The sequence below is a fragment of the Pelophylax lessonae genome (assembly GCF_965119305.1).
Source record: "Pelophylax lessonae genome assembly, chromosome: 2".
NCBI lineage: Eukaryota > Metazoa > Chordata > Amphibia > Anura > Ranidae > Pelophylax > Pelophylax lessonae.
In genome coordinates, this window is record NC_138769.1 from 133,060,990 (window position 1) to 133,087,788 (window position 26,799).

At 41.9% G+C, this 26,799-nt stretch overlaps 1 protein-coding gene across 1 annotated transcript in view; it reads right to left on the reverse strand.

Moving 5' to 3' along the window:
• Positions 1 to 26,799, reverse strand: part of SLC13A5 (solute carrier family 13 member 5) — a 224,143-nt gene that overhangs the window by 62,564 nt on the left and 134,780 nt on the right. Inside the window, exon 5 of the mRNA XM_082244955.1 lies at positions 22,626 to 22,837. Within this exon, the coding sequence (XP_082101081.1) occupies positions 22,626 to 22,837 (212 nt within the window). The remainder of the gene's footprint in view (positions 1 to 22,625; positions 22,838 to 26,799) is intronic.

The window sequence follows — 26,799 nt, forward strand, 5'->3', positions numbered from 1 at the left end:
TTTTCCATTTTTCCATGTAACTGATAGTTGTGATTTACTGACACAGTGATATACAATACAGTATATGACGCTGATAGTGCATATGTGCACAATATTTAAATCACTGAAGAGCAATGGTTCAAAAGATCAAAAGTCCACCACTGCAAAAAGATCATGTTGACTTGTAAGTGAAAGTTCGGGTCAATGTTTAATTGGAGAAGTTCAATCAGTAATTTTAAGACAACACAAACCAGAAACACATTTAGAGATGTCTTATTTATTGGATTTCCTCTTCCAACATTAACCCATGTCTAATGCAATGGACAACTAAAGAAAATATTTTTTACTTTGTGAATCTCAGAAAGTGGTGGGAACCTGAAAAACATTTTAATTCTTTATCTGTCGGATTTTGTAGTCCTGGTTATTTAGTGACTTTTCAAATAAGTTTAAGAGTGATCAATCATGTCTGTACCTTAGACGCAATCCATTTGGCTTTTTTGAACAACATTGTGATGACAGCATTGAGTTGAAATTTTGTTGTGTGTTAAGGCCTGTACACACGATAAGAAAATCAGTTCTGCCGATTTCCGGATCGTAAGTACAGTGCTTTCGACAGCCATTTTAAGAATTTTCGGATGACAAAAACTGAAGGTGTAGGCTATAAAATTTTTATTGTACATGAACACAACGTCCGATTTTCATTTAATTAATACAGTTTTCGTCCAAAAAAAATCATAAGAGCAAGACTATGCATGCTCAGAAATAAAAAATACATACAAAACAATTGAACACATGACATCACTTCTAAAGTTGAAATCTGTCATACGAAAGTAACCTCTTATATATTAAAAAAGAATAGCGCGCAAATGCAAAAGAAATTACTACCAAATCTGAAGAGAGTCCATAAATAAAAATGGGGGTTTGGTCCCACCATATGGCCATATCGTGCTCAAGCCCACTACTGCGTCAAAGTACCCCATTATCAGTGGGTCCTACACTATCCATGAAAAAAGAGATGAATCCAGCCTTTCAAACCCCCATTTTTATTTATGGACTCTCTTCAGATTTGGTAGTAATTTCTTTTGCATTTGCGCGCTATTCTTTTTTAATATACATGTCTTTTGGTTCATAGCTGCAGCAGCTTTGGAAATACATGGGTATGCTCCCCCAAATTTTTTGCCTGTTTATTATGTATTCGGTCTGACCAGACTATCGAGGTTGAGCAGCCCTCCCCACCCCCCACACACACCTGTACTCAATCAGTGTCCACCATCAAGTGGATATAGGAGGAGTCCCCTGTAGTGCATTTGCACATCTCTCCCAGCAAGGAGTATTATCTCCAAGGGTTAGAAAGGCTGGATTCATCTCTTTTTTCATGGATAGTGTAGGACCCACTGATAATGGGGTACTTTGACGCAGTAGTGGGCTTGAGCACGATATGGCCATATGGTGGGACCAAACCCCCATTTTTATTTATGAAAGTAACCTCTTCACTTTCCATATGAGACTAGCATGCAACAAAAAACGGATGAAAATTCATCCAATAACCTGATCGTGTGTACGAGGCTTTAAATTCTGCCTTGTCCAGGAACCAAATATTTTTCTTAGGTCTTGTTCAAACAATGCCAGTTGAGTTGCACAGATCTGCATAGATCAACACAGGCTCAATGTCAAGGCACATAAAAAACAATTGTTTTTTATGTGTTCTGTTCACACAATAAACATGCGGTGTTGTATTCTGAGTAAAAATACAGCATGAGAACATATAACAAAGTGCAGCATAAAAAGTGATATTCAATAGTGAAATGTATCAATATCCATATGTAAGCAATAACAGATACTACCCAGTAAAGATACTTCAAATTATAAAGTCATAGAAAGTGATGAGCAGTAGCAATTATATTTATAATTAAATAACAAAAACAAACCTGTCACATTTAAATTAATATATATAAATAAAACAAAGAAAACATTCATAAGAAAAAAGTTCATGTAAAAAGAGTCCCGATTCCAAATAGATCAGACAGAATACAAATACTGATCTTTTCACTAATGCGGGAGAGAAAAGGATGGAAAACATGGACTTTATAGGCACCAGATATTAAAATAATTACTTTTATTAGACTACATATATACATGAAAAAACATTCATAAAACCATTGGTAAATAAATAATAATAATAATAAATAAATAATAATAATAATAATAAGTAAATAAATAATCAGATCAGGCCACTGATGTGATCAAGTGACCCAGACCAATACCATAGAAGTGTCGCAACACCAGCCGATTGCTTGAGGTCTAATAAGGTCCAAAAGAGATTGGCATAGGTCAAGCTCAACCTGTTTCAGGAAATACCGCTTCCTCAGGAATTTAGGGAATTTAGGAATTTAGGGAAGTATTATTGGATTGTAGAACTTCAAATCAGTGATTAAAGTCAGTCGTTTAACAAATCCTATTAAATCATCACTCAGATAGCCAAAAATCAGAGTTGTATTAATGGAGGGAATGGTACAACCTCTCAACAGATAAAAATAACACTGCTCTCTACCAAACAGGCTCACAGCACTCCATATATTTCAATTGCTTTTGCCAGGCATGTTAGCATCCTTCCAAAAACACAGAAGGGTCATCCCAAACAATCATCAGCTTGGTCCAAATAAGAAGTCCTCCAGCCAGGAAGCCAACCACCTTGATGGCATCTGCCTCTGATGGTGAAAACATGTTATAGTATCTTCTCACTAATGTAACTTGAATCCAGAAGTTGACAACAAAAGCCACACCAGTGCACACTACACTTATGCGAGAGGAGGCTTACCGGAGGATTTTGACCCTCAGATTATAGAGAGGTCATGACAGCTTTATATGAAGGTTTTCTCCAGTTGCAATTCCTTTGAGCTGTACAAGCAACCCACAACAAATAGTACCCATGTCTTCCACTTTAGCAACTACCGCAATCCTCCTCCATAACCTATGACGTAAAGCCGTTTAAACGTTCAGGGTGTACATGTAAAAAATAAACACGCTTCCCAAAGTGCAGTACCAATAAGTACGATTTATTAATTAAAATTGCACTTATAAGCTTCAAAACAAAGACAGCGCTGTGTACAAACAACCTCAATGATACCCACATCCAAGATGGCCATCCGATGGCACTCATGCGTTGATTTTTATGGTTTGCATCAAAGTACTGTTGGAAGCTTCCATATTAGGTTGATCTCTTTCATATGTACTGTAAATCTGGGATTCCTCGGTGTGCAACTATAAACAGGCTGATCTCACTGCAGGGTCAGCCTGGCTGAATCCCAGATTCACATATGAAAGAGATCAACTTAATGAGGAAGCTACCAACAGTACTTTGATACAAACCATATACAGTGGGTACAGAAAAGGATAACCCCCCCCCTTTTAAAATGTTGTTGCTTTGCAGCCTGAAATGAAGACAGACACAGTTTATGTTTAATTTAGTTGTATTTACTAGTGTTTATAACATCCAATTGAAAGATACAACACCAACATGTCAGGAAAAAAAAATCAAAAACAGAATCACTGAGTTTGAAAAAGGATCACCCTCTTGTGTTCTGAATAGACAAACTCTGTTCTGAGCTCCCTCCCCAGCACAAAATTATCTTATGTGTGGGGGAAACTTCTCAGAAGTAGCTTAAGCTGATAACAGAGGAATGACACACCAGAGAGAAATGACAATTCGAGCTTTGGAGAGAAATAGGAAAACACTACAGATATACAGTATGTACATTTCTCAGATTCCATGACTGAAGTTTACAACCACTTTAATTACAGCCTTTAGTCTGTTGGAATATGTCTCTACTAACATTGCACATCTAGACTTTGCAATTTTTACCCACTCTTCTTTGCAGAACTGCTCAAGTTCAGTTAAAGTTGATGGTGACCGTTTGTGGACTGCAGTCTTCAAGTCATTCCACAGCTTTTCAATGGGGTTTAAGTCTGGACTCTGACTAGGCCATGCAAGTACACTCACCCTTTTTCTCCTCTGTATCAAATGTGGAAAACAACAAAATTTATAATGTAGGTATACTGGACAGCCACTGAAATATCTTGTGAATATTTAAAATGAAAGCAGACACCAAGAGCAGTTTTGATAAAAAGCATAAAACAAAACTTTACTGGACATCAAAATACATAAAGCTTCCTTACACATAAAAGTTACCATAAACAAATACATAAAATACCACGTCTTAAACATACAACCCTTGTCCCAAGAATATCAAATAAATACTTAGCTCTGGTAGTTGAAATTCAACAGCTTCCATTGGATCTCTGGAGAAGCAAGGCATGTTGGCTTCTCCACAGCTCAAATCCAAGAGCCCTTTTCTCATGCTAATTACTCTTTTTATAGTTCTATATAAAGACCACCCACAGGATGTCTTGACCACTTGTCAAGACATCCATTTTGTGAGTGAGGTCATCATGGCTGTACTTCCCCCCCCCTCACAACCACATGGTTCATTGAATATGCGGCAGACATTTTATATACACGACATAAGAGACTTAACCACCTGTGGGTGAGAGAGATTATTACACATGTATAGGAACATTTGTCATGAATCAGTTAAAAAATATCCACAACTGATACAATCCACCTGTTGATCCCATACATTGTCAATAATTACCAACATTAAACAATTACATACATTTCTACTTCTTTACAAAAATATGCCAACAACATGCACAAGCTAATTAACTTAAGCATGTACAATGTGTATGCAATAAAAAAAAACTACTCAACTTCTTATTATGGAGATGGACTGCTTTCTCCAAAATCCTCAGATCAAGTCTAAAGTAGACATGTTGTTCTTTTTTGTGTTTCAAAAACAACTCTCCTTTGTCTGAATACATGCTTTTTTCAAAAAGTCCTAAACACCACCCCCCCCCCCCCCCCCACATTACATCTTGTTCCTCTGGCTCCTAAACCAATCGGACTGGTTTATTTAAATATATTTATGGGGAGAGCCATAGCTTGCAAGAACATATGGCTTGAAAATCTAAACTCCATATTATGGCAATAGAGTCCCTACAAATAGACCACGGCAGCACATACCACCTGTTAGCTATAGCATAATATGAATCTTCAACATCTCTTAAATCCTTTATCCAGGAAAGGGCAAAATAAACCCCCCATTAAATGGGAGGAAAAAATTCCCTTTCGACCCCCGTATCTTCTGAGCGGTCAGACTAAGTCCCTGACAGCTACAACATTACTTTAAACAGGGTTAGCAATGTCCTTGGCAGTCTGTGGAAAGAAAATCCCAAATGATGAAAGTCCCTTGTCCTCCTCCTGGTAAATGCTCAGATGTAAGTCCACTCCAATTAAGCCACCATCAGGAAATCATCTGCATCTTCCTCAGGCTCTCATACGATCTTATGGTCTGTCCCATCCCATCCGGTTTGGTCATCTGCTCTGCCTGGTCCACCTCTCGATGCTCAGTACCTTAAAAGAATTAGAGACAAAGTGGATTATACGTTCCTTCCACCTGTGCCAAAAAACATAGCTCACTGCTCACATTTCTCAATATCACCATTTTAACTGCAAAACTGTTATAGGATGCCCACTGTTGCCTGATTAAACTTTCACTGAAAGGCTTTGACTTCCAACTAAAGGAATAAACTTGCATGTCTCTCATGCTGTCCTGCGAATACTAGCCTGCTGTTGTCCAATCGTCACAGCATGGCAGTATACAGCAAAATGCCCCATTCTATGACAGCAAAAACACTTAATGTGGCTGAATCTACCATTCCCAACCACTTGCATCCACCTCTTAAACAAAGCTGGTGTAAGAATCCCATCTATTTCCTCTCTAGGGACCCCCACCTTAAGTAAATCAATCCACATGTTTCTTCTGGAGACCAAAGGCCTTGCCTTCCTTGTATCTGACTCAATTTGTCCATAGCTGATCAGATTCTCATATTCCCGCTTATGGGAACTAACATTGTCACATGTCCTATTTTTGCTAACAGGGCCTTTGTTCTTTGTTAGGGCATCATTATATATGTTTATAAGGGCTGCACACCGCTCATTCAAATCTTCAGCTCTGCCTACAGAGGTTTCAACACACTTCAAAGCCACTGCAGGTTTAACTTTAAAGTCCCATTTCCTAAACCATTCAGTTCATCACAAGCATTATCCCCCAAACCATTCTCTCCACCATGCTGACAATTTATTTTCCTTTTTCTCTGATGCGGGATTATTGGACGTGCCTGACACTCATCCAGATTATCCCTACCATCAGAATAGGACACATACTCATCATCTGAAGACTGGTGCATGTCTTCAAGATTCAATGTGGGATCTGCAATCATCGCTCTAACTTTACACTTTTCATCTAAAGCAACTACTCGACATGCATTACTTTGAACCAACATATCTTTCACTTCCTGCAACTCTTTCTCAAGCGTTTCTTTCTTCTGCACCTCACTGCAAAGTGCCTGCAAAACTAACCACCCAGTAGTGGCAGCGGCATTCCGCACCTTCTTAGAATATGCGCTCAAATCTAAACGCAAAACCTGCGTACCAAGTTCTGTACCAAGGTCTGGATAGATTGGAGCTGCATATTTAATGAATTCCTCTGCCATGGGTTTCCAGTACCTAGAACACACCCATGTAGGAATTGCTCCGTACTTAGAAGCTGATTCCTTCCCTCCTGCTCTCTTGCCTTTTTTAAATAGAGTATGCATCTCTACTCTCAGGGGGAATACAAATGCAAAAACAACCACAATCTTTAGGTATTGTCCTGGCTCAAGGTGACTGTGCTTAAGGCTTATTCACTAAACGGCTCACTCTAGCAGCAATTCAATGAATACTACTCATACACCATCTATAACACTGTGCTTAGGGCTTATTCACTAAACTGCTCACTCTAGCAGTAATTCAATGAATACTACTTATACACCCTCTATAACACAATATTTCATCCAAATATTCTATATTTAGTGACCATGCAGTATCCTGCCGACTACGCCAGTTGTATCAAATGTGGAAAACAACAACATTTATAATGTAGGTATACTGGACAGCCACTGAAATTATTTGTGAATAATTAAAATGAAAGCAGACACCAAGAGCAGTTTTGATAAAAAGCATAAAACAAAACTTTACTGGACATCAAAATACATAAAGCTTCCTTACACATAAAAGTTACCATAAACAAATACACAAAATACCACGTCTTAAACATACAACCCTTGTCCCAAGAATATCAAATAAATACTTAGCTTTGGTAGTTGAAATTCAACAGCTTCCAATGAATCTCTGCAGAAGCTTCTCCGCAGCTCAAATCCAAGAGCCCTTTTCTCATGCTAATTACTCTTTTTATAGTCCTGTATACAAAAGACCACCCACAGGATGTGGTCATTCCTCTTGACCACTCGCAGGTCATTTTGTGAGTGAGGTCATCAACACATGGCTGCACTTCCCCCCTCACAACCACATGGTTCATTGAATATGCGGCAGCCATTTTATATACACGACATAAGAGACTTAACCACCTGTGGGTGAGAGAGATTATTACACATGTATAGGAACGTTTGTCATGAATCAGTTAAAAAATATCCACAACTGATACATCCTTCAACCACTGTGTGGTAATTTTTGCTGTGTGCTTTGGGTCATGGTCATATTGGAAGGTAAACCTTCTTCCCATTGACATCTTTCTGGCAGAGGGCAGCAGATTTTCCTCAAGAATTTGACGGTATTTTGCCCCATCCATTTCTCCCCCTATCCTGACAAGTGCCCCAGTCCCTGCTTCAAAGAAACACCTCCATAACAGGATACTACCCCCTCCATGCTTTACTGTAGAAAGTGTGTTATTTGGATAGTGAGCTGACATATCGCCAGGCATATAATTTGGTGTTGAGGCCAGATAATTCAATTTTAGTCTTTAGTGGCCTCAGAATATTCAAGGTGTGTTTTGGCAAAGCTCAGTCATGTGGCCTTTGAGGAGTGGCCTTTTCCTTGCAACCCTCACATACAAGCCACATATGGAGAATTTTTGATATTGTTGTCACATGCACACAATAACCAGTCTTTGTCATAAATTCCTGCAACTGCTTCAGAGTTGCTGCAAGCCTCTTGGTAGCCTTTCTGACCAATCTCCTCCTGGCTCTTTTATCCAGCTTGGAGTGACATCCTGATCCAGGGAGGGTCTGTGTTGTACCAAATACCTTCTACTTCTTAATAATATACTTTGCTGTGCTTCTAGGCATTAATAAAGCCTTTGAATTTTTCTCCTAACTTATGCCTGTCTACAACTTTATCCCAGGAATCTTTTGACAGTGCCTTGCCACACATATATATATAAAAAGAATAATCAAACACACATATGGTAAAATATTCTTGTAGCGCAAGGGGAGACCATAATCCAGCCCCTACCACTTTGTCAGCTGGCACTGACAATAAATAAAAATCACCAATGAGGTACAGTTCATAAATTGATATGCAGCATTAGTCCACAAGCATCGGTAAAAGGAGCAGATTGTAGGTGCAGATGTATGGGATCACCAAACCGTCACCACTGTGCTCTGAAGGGGGATAAGCAATGCCCACTCACCAGCTACATAGGCTCAGTCACTCTCGTGACAGAGCAAACAGGCAGATGATAACAGCTTCCCTCAGAGTTCCAAACCGGAACAGTAACTCGGGACCAATCAAGTATGAGACATGCAGAGGAAGAGAAATTGCTCCACTAGTGTAATAACGTTTTAGCACTTCGCTTTATTAACACAAAAAAAATATAGCACTCACATGTCTCAACTGGATACACAGCATATCAAGCAACCGGAGATGTTCACCCTTCAGGATCGGGACCCAGGCTCCACGCCGTGGGTTGCGCGCCTTCCGGGTTTGCAGACTCCTTGTAACAAGAATGAGGTTACGCCGCCTGGCCACGCCCCGACGCGTTTCGTACTTCCGACTTCCTCACGGGGGCGTGGCCACGGCGGGCACGGCAGCACAATAAATACCTCAACTTCCACGCCCATTCGGGCGGATCCAAGCTATGCACCAAATCCGATTGGGCATGCGCCACCTGATGTTAACGATCTCTCAGTTAACTCTTACCGGTGACAACCTTCCCGATTCCCATCCACTATAGCCCTCTCTGGCCTTGCACCCGCTCCCTCTCGGGATAAGGATACACTTTGCCATGGATAAATTTACTTCAAGAGTATTCTATGTTGGACAATTTAGTTCCCACATATATACGAATGGGTGCTATTCTCAGGTTACTGGCGCATGCACAACGATATACATTACAAATGAGCAGACCTACTCTATTTATAAAATCAGGTAGCATGCATAAAATATACAATATTGGGAGATAACACACATATTGTATACATGAATCAAGCCATATACAACAACTCAACCATATGAGGTATTGGTGTATATACAAAAAAGAATTGATAGATTAATAAATCAATAGTACACAAATCAATTAATTAATCAGTCCAGGACATAATCATCTGTAAAAATTAATTAATAGTGCGGGGTGGAGAAAACCTAGAGCACCCCCAATGCACCACAACCTTACAGAGATACAACAGAAAACACTACACACATAAAAGTGTGCAGTGCAGCTAATCATAAATTTAAAATATATAAATATTCTGAAATATTAAAATAAATTAAAAATCACTAATAAAACAGTTTAAGTCCAGTTCGATATTAAGGCCTATGGGGCTCAAAGATTGGGTCAGGAATATCCACTTGGTTTCGCACTTGGACAATTCCCTGACCCAATTTGCCCCTCTCCAGGATGGTGTAACCCGTTCTATTCCCCAGAACTGCAAACAACTGGGGTCACGTTGGTGATGTGATCTAAAATGGGCCGGTACACTGTGTTCTGTCTTGCCTTTAATAATGTTGGTGACATGTTCACCCACCCTGATGCTTAGCGTACGTTTTGTCCTACCAATGTAGATCAATTTACAGGGGCACATCAATGCATATACTACATGCGTAGTATCGCATGTAATTTGGTGTTGAATCTCAAATTCCTTATCAATCGCTTCCACATGGAACGAATCACGTCTCCTCATGTTTGCAGCGGTGAAGGAACACGTCCTACACCTTCCACACTTATGGAAGCCACGCCGACCCGGAAAGAAGGATGTATTGGGTGCATCCAGCACCTTTTTTACTACCCTGTCACCAAAACTGGGAGCTTTCCGGTAGATGAACTTCGGCACTTCCGGCAAAACAGGACCTAAAGTGGCATCCATTTGTAAAACATGCCAATGTGACTTGAAAATGGCCTCTCATTTTTTATGATCCTCCGAATAATCGGATAGGAAACACCACTGTCTCTCATCCGATTCATTCTGAGGTCTGTTAGTGGTTTGTAGACATGCAGATCTTGGAATGTCCAAGATACTCTTAATTTCTTTTTCCAACATCTCCTCTTTATAGCCTTTTTCAACAAACCGTTTCTTTAATACTTCAACCTGTGACACAAAATCCTCGTCAAACGTGCAATCGCGTCTCACTCGCATAAATTGCCCGCGCGGGATATTGTGTAACCAGTTCGGATGGTGACCACTCTGTATGGACAAATAACTGTTCCTGTCCGTAGGTTTGAAATAGACAGTGGTGGTCAACTTCCCCATCAATTTCCTGATATTCACATCTAGGAAGTGAATTTCCTCTTGACTCCACTGAAAATCCAATTTAATGTTGTTGATGTTATTATTTAGATGACTCATAAATTCAATCAGACTATCTTCAGTGTCATTCCAAATAAAGAAAATGTCATCTATAAACCTGCGGTAAAACAGTAGGGCAGGCCTCTCTCTACTGAAGATGTACTTGTCCTCCCATTCAGCCATGAAGAGGTTGGCGAGGCTGGGAGCGAACTTCGCTCCCATCGCCACGCCCCTCTTCTGGCTATAGAACTTCTGTTGGTACCAGAAGTAATTATGCCCTAGACAGAAGTCTAGGGCATTCCGGATAAAGATCTTTTGGTTCATTGGCAAGTCATCCCGCTTACTCATGGCCCAGTTTAATGCCAACAGGGCATCATCATGTTGGATGATGGTATAGAGGGACGACACGTCAGCCGTCACAAGAAAGGCGGACGAGTCGCCCCCCAAACACACATCATCCAAAGACATGAGTAGATCCTTTGTGTCCTTCAGGTACGCTTTAGTACTTCTCACACTCGGCTGCAAGAAGGTATCCAAATATTGGCCTAATCTTGCACATACCGACCCAATCCCATTAACGATTGGTCGTGGAGGAGGGCACGCCGGATCCTTATGGATTTTCGGGAGGGTGTACACTATGGGTATGCGACATGCACTTGGTACCAGGTAATTCTTCTCTTTTTTAGTTAATACATAATTTTTATACCCTTGGTTAACCAAGATTTTCAGATCCATTTCAAAATCTCCTGTTGGATCCCTAGGCAATACCCTATATGTGTCCTTATCATCCAACATCTCCTGGAGTTGTCTATGGTACAGCTCCTGATCCATTATGACCACTCCACCCCCCTTGTCCGCCGGTCGGATGATAATATCCTTCCGTTGTTCAAGGGTCTCAAGGCCTTCCTGTATATGTATATTTTTCCTTTTTACAGAATGGTCGATGGAGAGTGTTTGAAGATCCCTCAACAATAGGCCTTTAAAGACCTCCACAGACTGGTTATTTCGTACAGGGGGGTTCCAAATAGACTTATTCCGTAAGCCACTATTGGTCACTCCATTCGAGTTGACATTACTTATAGATGTAATAGGATTGTTGATAAGGTACTTTTTTATATTCAATTTACGTATGTACTTATGTGTATCGATATACGTATTGAATTTGTTAAGTGTACGTTTGGGGGCACACTTCAGACCTTGGTCCAAAACATATAGCTCTTTTTCTGATAGAATAACTGAGCTAATGTTATAAATTCCTTGACCTAACGTTCCCTTCTTCTTTTTCTTGAATTGGATTCGTCTTCCCGCTCTAACTCCTCGTTGTGGTTTTGATTTTGATTTGAATTTCCATGATGTTCTCCTGGGTATCCTCGGGGGGGGGGCGGTGATGACATCTCCCCCTCCCCCTGCCCCTCCCTAAAAAAGGTTGGTTGTGGGGGGTCTCTGCCACATTATCAGCTAATGGCTGATAGTAGTTGCGGGTATGCACAGAGTTGGACCGGGACTGTCCCCTCATATGCCCCTTGTTATTACCACGGGATCTGTCTCTATCCCTATTCTGTCCTCTCCTCGGAGGACCAGTCCACTGCTGGTCTCCAAGGGGGGGGGTCCCTAGCTGGACCGACCTTCTGTTCGCCACCAACGGAGTGGTGGGTTCCGTAGACTGTGATGGTTCCACAGAGGGGCCCGCGGACGAATCTCTCTCGGGCACTCTACTGGGTATAGATGTAATATTTCCAGTAGTAATCAAATCAGCTTGCCAACAATAAACCTGATTGGATTTGAAATCTTTTGAGTCTCTATTGAATTTCTTCACTTTTTTCAATTGAGTCTCTTTATCAATTTTATCTAACTTGGACTTAGTTTTCTCATTAAAATCTTTAATTTCTGTTGTTTCCTGGACTTTTTCAATCTTTTTCTGTAACTCTTTGATCTTATCATTAATAAGTTCCATTTTGCGTTTTTTCCTTTTCAGGATTAACGCTTGTAATTCCATACCTGCTTGGTGAAAAAAGAGTACCATTCATTGATGGACTCTATGTCTGTGAGACCATCCTGGGGGGCAACATCCCACCTTAAACTTCTACTGATTAGACCCTCAGAGAGATAGAATTCAATGGTGTTGATGTCCCACCAGGTTCTCACCTGCTTTTCTAAAGTATACGATAAAGTTTTCAGAGTAGATGTTATATCCTCATCAGGTGTTGCCACCTGAGTGGAGCTAAATATATTTTTAAGATCCAGTTGCCGGGATCCCAGAAATTTTATAGCATCCATAGCTGCTGGGTAACAGGGAAAGTATATAAATAAACTGCTTACAAGCACACGGAGACCAAACTGATTTTAAGCAACCAAGCGCTTAATGAGGAAATATCTCTCACAATAGTATGGTTATTGGTGCTACTTAGTAAAAAACATATATATAAAAAAAGAATAATCAAACACACATATGGTAAAATATTCTTGTAGCGCAAGGGGAGACCATAATCCAGCCCCTACCACTTTGTCAGCTGGCACTGACAATAAATAAAAATCACCAATGAGGTACAGTTCATAAATTGATATGCAGCATTAGTCCACAAGCATCGGTAAAAGGTGCAGATTGTAGGTGCAGATGTATGGGATCACCAAACCGTCACCACTGTGCTCTGAAGGGGGATAAGCAATGCCCACTCACCAGCTACATAGGCTCAGTCACTCTCGTGACAGAGCAAACAGGCAGATGATAACAGCTTCCCTCAGACTTCCAAACCGGAACAGTAACTCGGGACCAATCAAGAATTTACTTCAAGAGTATTCTATGTTGGACAATTTAGTTCCCACATATATACGAATGGGTACTATGCTCAGGTTACTGGCGCATGCACAACGATATACATTACGAATGAGCAGACCTACTCTATTTATAAAATCAGGTAGCATGCATAAAATATACAATATTGGGAGATAACACACATATTGTATACCTGAATCAAGCCATATACAACAACTCAACCATATGAGGTATTGGTGTATATACAAAAAAGAATTGATAGATTAATAAATCAATAGTACACAAATCAATTAATTAATCAGTCCAGGACATAATCATCTGTAAAAATTAATTAATAGTGCGGGGTGGAGAAAACCTAGAGCACCCCCAATGCACCACAACCTTACAGAGATACAACAGAAAACACTACACACATAAAAGTGTGCAGTGCAGCTTTATTTGGAATGACACTGAAGATAGTCTGATTGAATTTGTTATTTGAACTGTACCTCATTGGTGATTTTTATTTATTGTCAGTGACAGCTGACGAAGTGGTAGGGGCTGGATTATGGTCTCCCCTTGCGCTACAAGAATATTTTACCAAATGTGTGTTTGATTATTCTTTTTTTATATATATGTTTTTTACTAAGTAGCACCAATAACCATACTATTGTGAGAGATATTTCCTCATTAAGCGCTTGGTTGCTTAAAATCAGTTTGGTCTCCGTGTGCTTGTAAGCAGTTTATTTATATACTTTCCCTGTTACCCAGCAGCTATGGATGCTATAAAATTTCTGGGATCCCGGTAACTGTATCTTAAGAATATTTTTAGCTCAGGTGGCAACACCTGATGAGGATATAACATCTACTCTGAAAACTTTATTGTACACTTTAGAAAAGCAGGTGAGAACCTGGTGGGACATCAACACCATTGAATTCTATCTCCCTGAGGGTCTAATCAGTAGAGGTTTAAGGTGGGATGTTGCCCCCCAGGATGGTCTCACAGACATAGAGTCCATCAATGAATGGTACTCTTTTTTTCACCAAGCAGGTATGGAATTACAAGCGTTAATCCTGAAAAGGAAAAAAACGCAAAATGGAACTTATTAATGATAAGATCAAAGAGTTACAGAAAAAGATTGAAAAAGTCCAGGAAACAACAGAAATTAAAGATTTTAATGAGAAAACTAAGTCCAAGTTAGATAAAATTGATAAAGAGACTCAATTGAAAAAAGTGAAGAAATTCAATAGAGACTCAAAAGATTTCAAATCCAATCAGGTTTATTGTTGGCAAGCTGATTTGATTACTACTGGAAATATTACATCTATACCCAGTAGAGTGCCCGAGAGAGATTCGTCCGCGGGCCCCTCTGTGGAACCATCACAGTCTACGGAACCCACCACTCCATTGGTGGCGAACAGAAGGTCGGTCCAGCTAGGGACCCCCCTTGGAGACCAGCAGTGGACTGGTCCTCCGAGGAGAGGACAGAATAGGGATAGAGACAGATCCCGTGGTAATAACAGGGGGCATATGCGGGGACAGTCCCGGTCAAACTCTGTGCATACCCGCAACTACTATCAGCCATTAGCTGATAATGTGGCAGAGACCCCCCACAACCAACCTTTTTTAGGGAGGGGCAGGGGGAGGGGGAGAGGTCGTCACCGGCCCCACCCCCGAGGATACCCAGGAGAACATCATGGAAATTCAAATCAAAATCAAAACCACAACGAGGAGTTAGAGCGGGAAGACGAATCCAATTTAAGAAAAAGAAGAAGGGAACGTTAGGTCAAGGAATTTATAACATTAGCTCAGTTATTCTATCAGAAAAAGAGCTATATGTTTTGGACCAAGGTCTGAAGTGTGCCCCCAAACGTACACTTAACAAATTCAATGCGTATATCGATACACATAAGTACATACGTAAATTGAATATAAAAAAGTACCTTATCAACAATCCTATTACATCTATAAGTAATGTCAACTCGAATGGAGTGACCAATAGTGGCTTACGGAATAAGTCTATTTGGAGCCCCCCTGTACGAAATAACCAGTCTGTGGAGGTCTTTAAAGGCCTAGTGTTGAGGGATCTTCAAACACTCTCCATCGACCATTCTGTAAAAAGGAAAAATATACATATACAGGAAGGCCTTGAGACCCTTGAACAACGGAAGGATATTATCATCCGACCGGCGGACAAGGGGGGTGGAGTGGTCATAATGGATCAGGAGCTGTACCATAGACAACTCCGGGAGATGTTGGATGATAAGGACACATATAGGGTATTGCCTAGGGATCCAACAGGAGATTTTGAAATGGATCTGAAAATCTTGGTTAACCAAGGGTATAAAAATTATGTATTAACTAAAAAAGAGAAGAATTACCTGGTACCAAGTGCATGTCGCATACCCATAGTGTACACCCTCCCGAAAATCCATAAGGATCCGGCGTGCCCTCCTCCACGACCAATCGTTAATGGGATTGGGTCGGTATGTGCAAGATTAGGCCAATATTTGGATACCTTCTTGCAGCCGAGTGTGAGAAGTACTAAAGCGTACCTGAAGGACACAAAGGATCTACTCATGTCTTTGGATGATGTGTGTTTGGGGGGCGACTCGTCCGCCTTTCTTGTGACGGCGGACGTGTCGTCCCTCTATACCATCATCCAACATGATGATGCCCTGTTGGCATTAAACTGGGCCATGAGTAAGCGGGATGACTTGCCAATGAACCAAAAGATCTTTATCCGGAATGCCCTAGACTTCTGTCTAGGGCATAATTACTTCTGGTTCCAACAGAAGTTCTATAGCCAGAAGAGGGGCGTGGCGATGGGAGCGAAGTTCGCTCCCAGCCTCGCCAACCTCTTCATGGCTGAATGGGAGGACAAGTACATCTTCAGTAGAGAGAGGCCTGCCCTACTGTTTTACCGCAGGTTTATAGATGACATTTTCTTTATTTGGAATGACACTGAAGATAGTCTGATTGAATTTATGAGTCATCTAAATAATAACATCAACAACATTAAATTGGATTTTCAGTGGAGTCAAGAGGAAATTCACTTCCTAGATGTGAATATCAGGAAATTGATGGGGAAGTTGACCACCACTGTCTATTTCAAACCTACGGACAGGAACAGTTATTTGTCCATACAGAGTGGTCACCATCCGAACTGGTTACACAATATCCCGCGCGGGCAATTTATGCGAGTGAGACGCAATTGCACGTTTGACGAGGATTTTGTGTCACAGGTTGAAGTATTAAAGAAACGGTTTGTTGAAAAAGGCTATAAAGAGGAGATGTTGGAAAAAGAAATTAAGAGTATCTTGGACATTCCAAGATCTGCATGTCTACAAACCACTAACAGACCTCAGAATGAATCGGATGAGAGACAGTGGTGTTTCCTATCCGATTATTCGGAGGATCATAAAAAAGGAGAGGCCATTTTTAAGTCACATTGGCATGTTTTACAAATGGATGCCACTTTAGGTCCTGTTTTGCCGGAAGTGCCGAAGTTCATCTACCGGAAAGCTCCCAGTTTTGGTGACAGGGTAGTAAAACAGGTGCTGGATGCACCCAATACATCCTTCTTTCCGGGTCGGCGTGGCTTCCATAAGTGTGGAAGGTGTAGGACGTGTTCCTTCACCACTGCAAACATGAGGAGACGTGATTCGTTCCATGTGGAAGTGATTGATAAGGAATTTGAGATTCAACACCAAATTACATGCAATACTACGCATGTAGTATATGCATTGATGTGCCCCTGTAAATTGATCTACATTGGTAGGACAAAACGTACGCTAAGCATCAGGGTGGGTGAACATGTCACCAACATTATTAAAGGCAAGACAGAACACAGTGTACCGGCCCATTTTAGATCACATCACCAACGTGACCCCAGTTGTTTGCAGTTCTGGGGAATAGAACGGGTTACACCATCCTGGAGAGGGGCAAATTGGGTCAGGGAATTGTCCAAGTGCGAAACCAAGTGGATATTCCTGACCCAATCTTTGAGCCCCATAGGCCTTAATATCGAACTGGACTTAAACTGTTTTATTAGTGATTTTTAATTTATTTTAATATTTCAGAATATTTATATATTTTAAATTTATGATTAGCTGCACTGCACACTTTTATGTATGTAGTGTTTTCTGTTGTATCTCTGTAAGGTTGTGGTGCATTGGGGGTGCTCTAGGTTTTCTCCACCCCGCACTATTAATTAATTTTTACAGATGATTATGTCCTGGACTGATTAATTAATTGATTTGTGTACTATTGATTTATTAATCTATCAATTCTTTTTTGTATATACACCAATACCTCATATGGTTGAGTTGTTGTATATGGCTTGATTCATGTATACAATATGTGTGTTATCTCCCAATATTGTATATTTTATGCATGCTACCTGATTTTATAAATAGAGTAGGTCTGCTCATTTGTAATGTATATCGTTGTGCATGCGCCAGTAACCTGAGCATAGTACCCATTCGTATATATGTGGGAACTAAATTGTCCAACATAGAATACTCTTGAAGTAAATTTATCCATGGCAAAGTGTATCCTTATCCCGAGAGGGAGCGGGTGCAAGGCCAGAGAGGGCTATAGTGGATGGGAGTCGGGAAGGTTGTCACCGGTAAGAGTTAACTGAGAGATCGTTAACATCAGGTGGCGCATGCCCAATCGGATTTGGTGCATAGCTTGGATCCGCCCGAATGGGCGTGGAAGTTGAGGTATTGTGCTGCCGTGCCCGCCGTGGCCACGCCCCCGTGAGGAAGTCGGAAGTACGAAACGCGTCGGGGCGTGGCCAGGCGGCGTAACCTCATTCTTGTTACAGGGAGTCTGCAAACCCGGAAGGCGCACAACCCACGGTGTGGAGCCTGGGTCCCGATCCTGAAGGGTGAACATCTCCGGTTGCTTGATATGCTGTGTATCCAGTTGAGACATGTGAGTGCTATATTTTTTTTGTGTTAATAAAGCGAAGTGCTAAAACGTTATTACACTAGTGGAGCAATTTCTCTTCCTCTGCATGTCTCATACTTGATTGGTCCCGAGTTACTGTTCCGGTTTGAAAGTCTGAGGGAAGCTGTTATCATCTGCCTGTTTGCTCAGTCACGAGAGTGACTGAGCCTATGTAGCTGGTGATTGGGCATTGCTTATCCCCCTTCAGAGCACAGTGGTGACGGTTTGGTGATCCCATACATCTGCACCTACAATCTGCTCCTTTTACCGATGCTTGTGGACTAATGCTGCATATCAATTTATGAACTGTACCTCATTGGTGATTTTTATTTATTGTCAGTGCCAGCTGACGAAGTGGTAGGGGCTGGATTATGGTCTCCCCTTGCGCTACAAGAATATTTTACCATATGTGTGTTTGATTATTCTTTTTTTATATATATGTTTTTTACTAAGTAGCAGCAATAACCATACTATTGTGAGAGATATTTCCTCATTAAGCGCTTGGTTGCTTACAATCAGTTTGGTCTCCGTGTGCTTGTAAGCAGTTTATTTATATCCTTGCCACACATAGTCGATTGTTTGCTTCAGTTGCACTACCAGGCACTGAAATGGTCCAGGAAAGCTCTTTTCATGCCGAGCTAATCAAAATTACCACAGCTGATCACAGTTGAAAGTCAAATGGGTTTGTGTGCGATTTAGAAGGTAATTAGCAATACCTGATTGAGTTTACAAGTAATTTTTAGGAGCGGAGTTATCCTTTTTCCAACTTGGTGATTCTGTTTTTGATTTTTTTTTTTCCAGACATGTTGGTGTTATATCTTTTACTTAGATGTTATAATTTGCACTGAGTAAAGGATATTGAAGAGATGTATACACCGCTCAGGTGAGTCTATATCAACAATCCGTCATGGGTGCCTGGCCTTGGCTCGCCACAGCAGGCAATACAACTAGAAGAGGAAATGGCCGCACCCCACAGGGAAGCTTGAATGAAGAAAAATACTCTTTTAATTGTACATGTCCAATTACACGGTACAGCAGAAGGGGAATTGTAGACATGATTCACACGGGCTCAGCATGCTTGTTTACTACCAAAGCTTCCCTGTGGTGTGCGGCCATTTCCTCTTCTAGTTGCACTGGGTAAAACAAACTGTGTCTGTCTTCATTTTAGGCTGCAAAGCAAAAAAATTGATTATTTTAAAGGGAGGGTAATTATTTTCTATACCCACTGTAAATCAACGCATGCGCTGACTGGCGGCCATCTTGGATGTGGGCATCATTGAGGTTGTTTGTACACAACGCTCTCTTTAATTTTTGAAGCTCATAAGTGCAATTTTAATTAATAGGTCACATTACTAATTACTTACTGGTATTGCACTATGGGAAGTGTGCTTATTTTTTACATATACACCCTAAATGTTTAAAGGGCTGTAAGTCACGGGTCATGGAGAAGGAAGAGTGGAAGACCTGGGTACTATTTCCTGTGGGGTTCTTGCACAGTATTAAAAATACTTTTTTTTATTGGTCTTATATGATATTATAATTTTCTAAAATACTGAATTTTGGGTTTTCACTAGCTGTAAGCCATAATCATCAAAATTAAACAAAAGAAATGCTTTAAATATATCACTCTGTGTGTAACGCATCTATATAAAATAGGAGTTTCACTTTTTGAATAGAATTACTGAAATAAATTAACTTTTTGATGATAGTCTAAATTTTATGAGATGCGCCTGTACATCTCAAAGAGATTAGAACTGGGGAAAGCCCTAATTTAAAGCTGTCAGAACCACTGACATATAAGGGTGTTGTGCACTGGTGTGTCTTTTGTTGAAGTATCTTTATTGGGTAATATCCTGTATTGGTACATATGGATGGATATGAAGTATCTTTACTGGGTAATATCTGGTATTGGTACATATGAATATTGATACATTTTATTACTGACTATCACTTTGTATGTGCTGTACTTTGTTATACTGTATATTATCTGGTGTGCCTGGTGTCTAGGGGGTTGATTTAATAAAGGCAAATAGTCTATGCACTTTGCAAAGTGCAGCTGCTCTAAAGCTTAGTAAATGAGGTATACCTTGACTTTGCAAAGAATACCCAATCACATGCAAGGAAAATGTTAAAATTTGCATTTTTTTCCTGCACATGATTGGATAGTGGAAGTTAGCAGAGCTTCTACTTATTTACTAAGCTCTGGAGCAACTGCACTTTGCAAAGTGTGCAGTCTATTTGCCTTTAGTAGATCCACCCCATGGTATTGTGTCAGGTGCAGATTTGTATATGGTGAACCAGCGCAGATTTATTTCCTTCTTTTTTTCTCATTTTTTTAAAACACAGAATGTCTGTGTAGCAGTTTTTCCAGGCATTGGGCCTGATATGGGTCTGCCATTGTTAGTGGTAACACTCCCAACACATTTAAGTTGTGAACCCAGGTGTGAGAACTGAGACAGGGACCATTCCGGCATCTTTGGTTTGTTTTGTTTATTGTATTTAGGGGATGGGAGAAGGGAATGAGTGGGATACTGCTCTGGCTCAACTAGGTTTGACTGGGACACTATGCAGAAAAATGCCCGTTGGCGCTGTCTTGACGCCAGCTTAATGCCGACTAACGCTTCTGTCGCTTATAGATACTGTGGTACTTTACTTGTGCTAGAACTTCGACTTTAACTTGTTTGTTAACTCAGAAGATCCAGGACTGTAGAACACTTGACTCCTGACACTCGATTTAGCTCAAAAGTCACTGAACAGCTCCCTTCAGCCCCTCACTGACTGAGGTAGCTCCTTGTTACTGCTTGTGCTGCTGCAACACTTAGCTCTGTGTACTGCACACTGTACACTGACTCTTCAGGGCCCAACTATTGGAGCCCCCTTTAGCACTTCAGGGTCCTGTGACTAGGTACCCCCTCTAACACTTCAGGGTCCTCTGACTAGGCACCCCCTTTAACAGCTAGCTGACTCCTGGATCCCTGGGACCTTCACTGGAGTGGTCCCTTCTACACTAGGCAGACCCCTAGGGGCAGTTCACAGTACTCACGCCCTTGGCAGGCTTTCCTGGAACGTAACCCCTCTTTTTCCACTGGTCCTCGGCACACCAGATCCCCTCTGCAGCTCAGCTCAGCACTCTCTGGATTCTCAGGCAGCCACCCGAGTCACTCGATCCTTCTGACAGGAGGAGAGACAGCCGTACTCTCCCTCCTGGGACTCTGCTTCCCGCCAAAGACGCTGCATCATGCGTTCCCTTCAAACCTATACCCACTCCCAGAGTCCTCTTTGGCAGAATCTGCCTGCTGGGGTAGATACAAGCCTGAATGGGCTGCTGATTGGGTTTACTCCACTGCCCAATGAAAATCCTCACAGAGCCAGTGGGGAGACTCCCCTCTCAGTAACCACACCTGGGAGACATGACAGCCCAGCTGAAATCATGGCCCTGCTGTTAGGCCCACTATACTTTTACCAAGCACCTACCTGTAGGGTGCTACATCTGTATATTTACGCAATGCAGCTCACCATGCTCTCTGTCACCACACTGTGTTGCAACACCCACTGCCATGCATAGAGTTTAAAATGTAATTTTGGTGTTGCAAATGTTCAATACTTATCAATCTATACTATTCTAAATAAACCCCTACGAAAAAACCTGATAGAAGCCCTCCTGAATAAAAGATAGTTGGCTGTACTAATTCAGAGTCTCATTTTTTTACTGCCACAAAACAGACCATTGGTGGGTCCTGGAGAGAGCTAAATAGCCCCTTTGAGGAGCTTAAGTCTTGCATTAACTTGTGCATGACGTGAGAAATTGGTGGCCATTCTGGATCATACCCTGTCCACAAAATCTAGGAACCTTGGACGGCACACCAATTACCAGTAGACTTTGACTGTACCCTTGTTACTATTTAAGCCTCTAAAAGGTATTCTGGTCTCCCTGCTATCTTCTTCTGCCAGAATGCTCCTTGTCAGCACATGTGACTACTGGGTTTCTGATTGGCTCTCCCTCTCCTAGTTTGAGTGTTGCTGTATAGTGGATAACAGGAGGCTTAACTCAAGGCAAACTCAAGTATTTATACTAGTTGCATTTAAAATACATTTATTTAAAATACATAACTGCACTCATTGTTTTTTTATTAATACCTGCCTGGAGTTCAGCTTTAGGATCAAGTAAATTGTTTTGCTCTTTGTGCTAGATTTCCCCCTAGGAATAAATGAATAGCCCTGCTTAAGCAGTTATTAATTTAAAGAAAAAATAGTTCTTACTTGGCATTTCTATCATAGGAATGGCATTCTTTTCATCCAGTTGCATTGCTGGGTTGGTTTGTCCATCTGATTCCAATATGGAAGGCTCCTGCTCAGTGTTATTGAGCTGACTGAGGACTGCCTGCACGATAGGAACCATCATGGCTGTGGTTGCAGTATTGCTTATCCACATTGACAGAAAGGCCGTGACTCCCATGAACCCCAACATTAGCCTAGTAGTAAGGTGAACAGTAAGACATAGGTATCAATTTCATAGTGAAAAACAATAGCTATCACCTATAGCTATAATATCATATTATAATAAAACACAAAGAAACCATTTATATCAGCAGCTGCAATGTCTTTTAAGTAAAATATTACATAACTTTTGTAAAAACAATGAAGCTTAACAAGTTATGAAGCTGGAATTCATAATTGTTGTCAGGACATTAGCTGTTCATGAATCACAAATACTTAAATATTTTTTTTTAAATGTTGATAAATGTCAAGTTATGCACTTAGGGGCCAAAAATATGCTTGCATCATACATACTAGGGGGAGTACAACTGGGGGGATCAATGGTGGAGAAGGACTTAGGGGTTGTGGTAGATAGTGATGGACGAACATCGGCCGGGGCGGTTCGCGAACGTCAGCTGCAAATTTTCTCAAAACTCTTCGAACCGCGAGTTCGCGGCAGGCCCCATTGACTTTAATGGGAGGCGAAATTTAAAAACCTTTAGGTCATATTTGCAGCCACAAAAGATGTACTAGCTGTGCACAAATAGTCCCAGCACATGGACAATGTCATAACAGAAGTATTGCAATTGGAAAAGTTGCCCTAAATTTTTTTCTTTTTACAGCAAACATTTTTTTTTTTTTTTTCATAAATCAGCCAGAACTGACAGCAGCCGGTAAATACATGTCAAATACATATAGGGTCCATTCACACATCTGTAAAATGGGTCCGCATCCATTCCACAATTTGGTGGAACCTTAACTGACCCATTGATTTTCAATTCCAGTCTGAAAAATTAGGCATTTACAGGATAAAGAGGTAAGTGTCGGCCATTCCAGGCCACAAAAATTAGCCCACATGTGTTTACCTGACAGCTAAGAACCTTGTATTCTGTGGCTGAAGGTACATTAGGCATTCACAGGATACAGAATTAAGTGTCGGCCATGAAAGGCCCCAAAAATTAGCCCACATGCATTTACCTGATAGCAAAGAACGTAGTATTCTGTGGCTGAAGGTATATTAGGCATTCACAGGATAAATAAGTAAGTGTCGGCCAGTATTGGCCCCAAAAATTAGCCCGCATGGGTTTACTTGACAGCAAAGAACGTAGTATTCTGTGGCTGAAGGTACATTAGGCATTCACAGGATAAATAAGTAAGTGTCGGCCAGTATTGGCCCCAAAAATTAGCCCACATGGGTTTACTTGACAGCTAAGAACATAGTATTTGGTGGCTGGAGATACATTAGGCATTCACAGGTTACAGAAGTAAGTGTCGGCCAGTATTGGCCCCAAAAATTTGCCCACATGGGTTTACTTGACAGCTAAGAACGTAGTATTTGGTGGCTGGAGGTACATTAGGCATTCACAGGATACAGAAGTAAGTGTCGGTCAGTATAGGCCCCAAAAATTAGCCCACATGGGTTTACTTGACAGCTAAGAACGTAGTATTCTGTGGCTGAAGGTACATTAGGCATTCACAGGATACAGAATTAAGTGTCGGCCATTATAGGCCCCAAAAATTAGCCCATATGTATTTACCTGACATCAAAGAACGTAGTATTCTGTGGCTGAAGGTACATTAGGCATTCACAGGATAAATAAGTAAGTGTCGGCCATAATTGGCCCCAAACATTAGCCCACATGGGTTTACTTGACAGCTAAGAACATAGTATTTGGTGGCTGGAGGTACATTAGGCATTCACATAAAAAATAATTGTCTGCCCTGAAAGGCCGACAAAAATGTGGAATTCCATGGACATGAAATGCCTTTTATGCCGCTGTATTTAGCGAAGACAAGGACCAGGAATTGTTGTGGGTGGATGGCGGTCTGGGGGATATTTGTGGCCTGGCATGAGGAATTTCAATGAAACATGGTCTACTGGTCACATGTGTTGAATTTCTCAGAGATCCATGCCTCATTCATTCTTATAAATGTGAGGTAGTCTACACTGTCATGAGCTAGGCCAGTACGCTTATCGGTCACGATCCCCCCTGCTGCGCTGAACGTCCTTTCGGACAGGACACTGGATGGGGGGCAAACCAACATTTCCATTGCAAATTGTGCAAGCTCTGGCCAGAGGTCAAGCCTGTCCACCCAGTAGTCCAGGGGTTCATCACTCCTCAGAGCGTCCACATCGGCCGTTAACCCGATGTAGTCAGACACCTGTCGGTCTAGGCGTTCCCTGATGCTGGATCCGGAGTACAGCTGTCGATGGTTCGGTGGAAAGAAGGATCTCAGATCTGAAGTGACCAAGACATCTTCAAACCGCCCTCTTCTTGCAGGCGCTGTTGGATTGCTACCCACAACTGTCTCTCTGTGACTGGAAATTCCTCTGCCAGTGCACGCAAAAACAGAATGCAGCATTTCCCACAGCAAGGCCTGAAAGTGCTGCATTCTGACCGCCCTCTATGATTGTGGTAACATTTCCGCCATTTTTTGTTTGTACCTGGGGTCTAAGTACGTTGCCACCCAGTACTAGTCCTTGGCCTTTATGCTTTTTATACGGGGGTCCCCCTTAAAATACTGGAGCATGAAGGCCCCCATTCGCACTAAACTGGAAGCGGTGTAGTGGCCTGCTTCCAGCTCATCATCCAGGATAATGTCGTCCTCATTCTCCTCCCCCCATCCACGCATAACACCATGGATCCCAGAAAGGTTTAAAGCATGCTCTTCTTGCTCCTCCTAATCCCCCTCAGCACCATCCTCCTCTGACTCCTCTTCAGACTCCTGCTGTTGACTTGTCTCAGATGGAGTAGTACCCACTGGGAATTCATCCAACATTGCGACTTCCTCATCTTGCATGCTCCAGAAAGAAGGCGTAAGGTATGATGTCACTTATGGCGCCCTGGCCGTGACTGACCAGTTTGGTGATCTCATCGAATGGCCGCAAAAGTCTGCATGCGTCCCGCATGAGCAGCCACTGGCGAGGTGAAAAAAACCCAAGCTCCCCAGAACCTGTCCTGCCGCAGAGTTCATACAGGTAGTCGTTAACTGCATGTTTCTGCTGGAGCAGCCTATCAAGCATATGCAACGTTGAGTTCCATCGCGTCGGGCAGTCACAAATAAGATGCCTGACGGCAGGTTGTGTCGCCGCTGAATGTCAGCAAGGTGAGCCATGGCTGTGTAAGATCTTCTGAAACGGCCCGAGATTTTCCTTGCCTGCCGCAAGACGTCCTGGACCCCAGGGTATTTGGCAACGAATCGCTGCACCACCAAGTTCAGCACGTGTGCCATGCATGGCACGTGTGTTATTTTGCCCTGTTTAAGCGCGCTCAGCAGATTGGCACCGTTGCCGCACACCACTTTACCAACTGTCAAATTCAGCGGTGTCAGCCACTGATCTGCCTGTGAAAGTAAAGCTGAAAGGAGTGCAGGACCAGTGTGGCTCTTGGCTTCCAGGCACAACAGACGTAGCAGAGCATGACAACGTCTCACCTGGCATGTGGAATAGGTTCTGGGGATCTTGGGCGGCACAGCGGAAGAGACGGTAGCAGCGGAAAAGGAGGAGTCAGCCAAGGAGGAGAGGGAGGATGGAGGAGGAGGAGGAGAAGAAGAGGCAGGCCTGCATGCAATCCGTGGCGGTAAAACTGAATCTACACGGGTGCCACGGGTTACATGCAGATGTGGTCAGATGTATCTTGGCACCAACACTGTGTGCCAGAGATATATTCACTTGCCGCTGAACATGGCCATACAGCTCTGGAATGCCCTTCTACGAGAAATATCTCCTGGTTGGGACCTTTCATTGTGGTGTTCCAATGCGCACAAATTTACGAAAGGCCTCCGAGTCCACCAGTTGATATGGCAGTAGTTGGCGGGCTATCAGTTCCGACAAGCCAGCCGTCAAACGTTGGGCAAGAGGGTTATCCGGCGTCATAATTTTTTTCCACTCCAACATTTGGGCCACAGAAGTCTGCCTTTTTCCAGAACAACGTGACGACGGCATCATGGAAGGTGG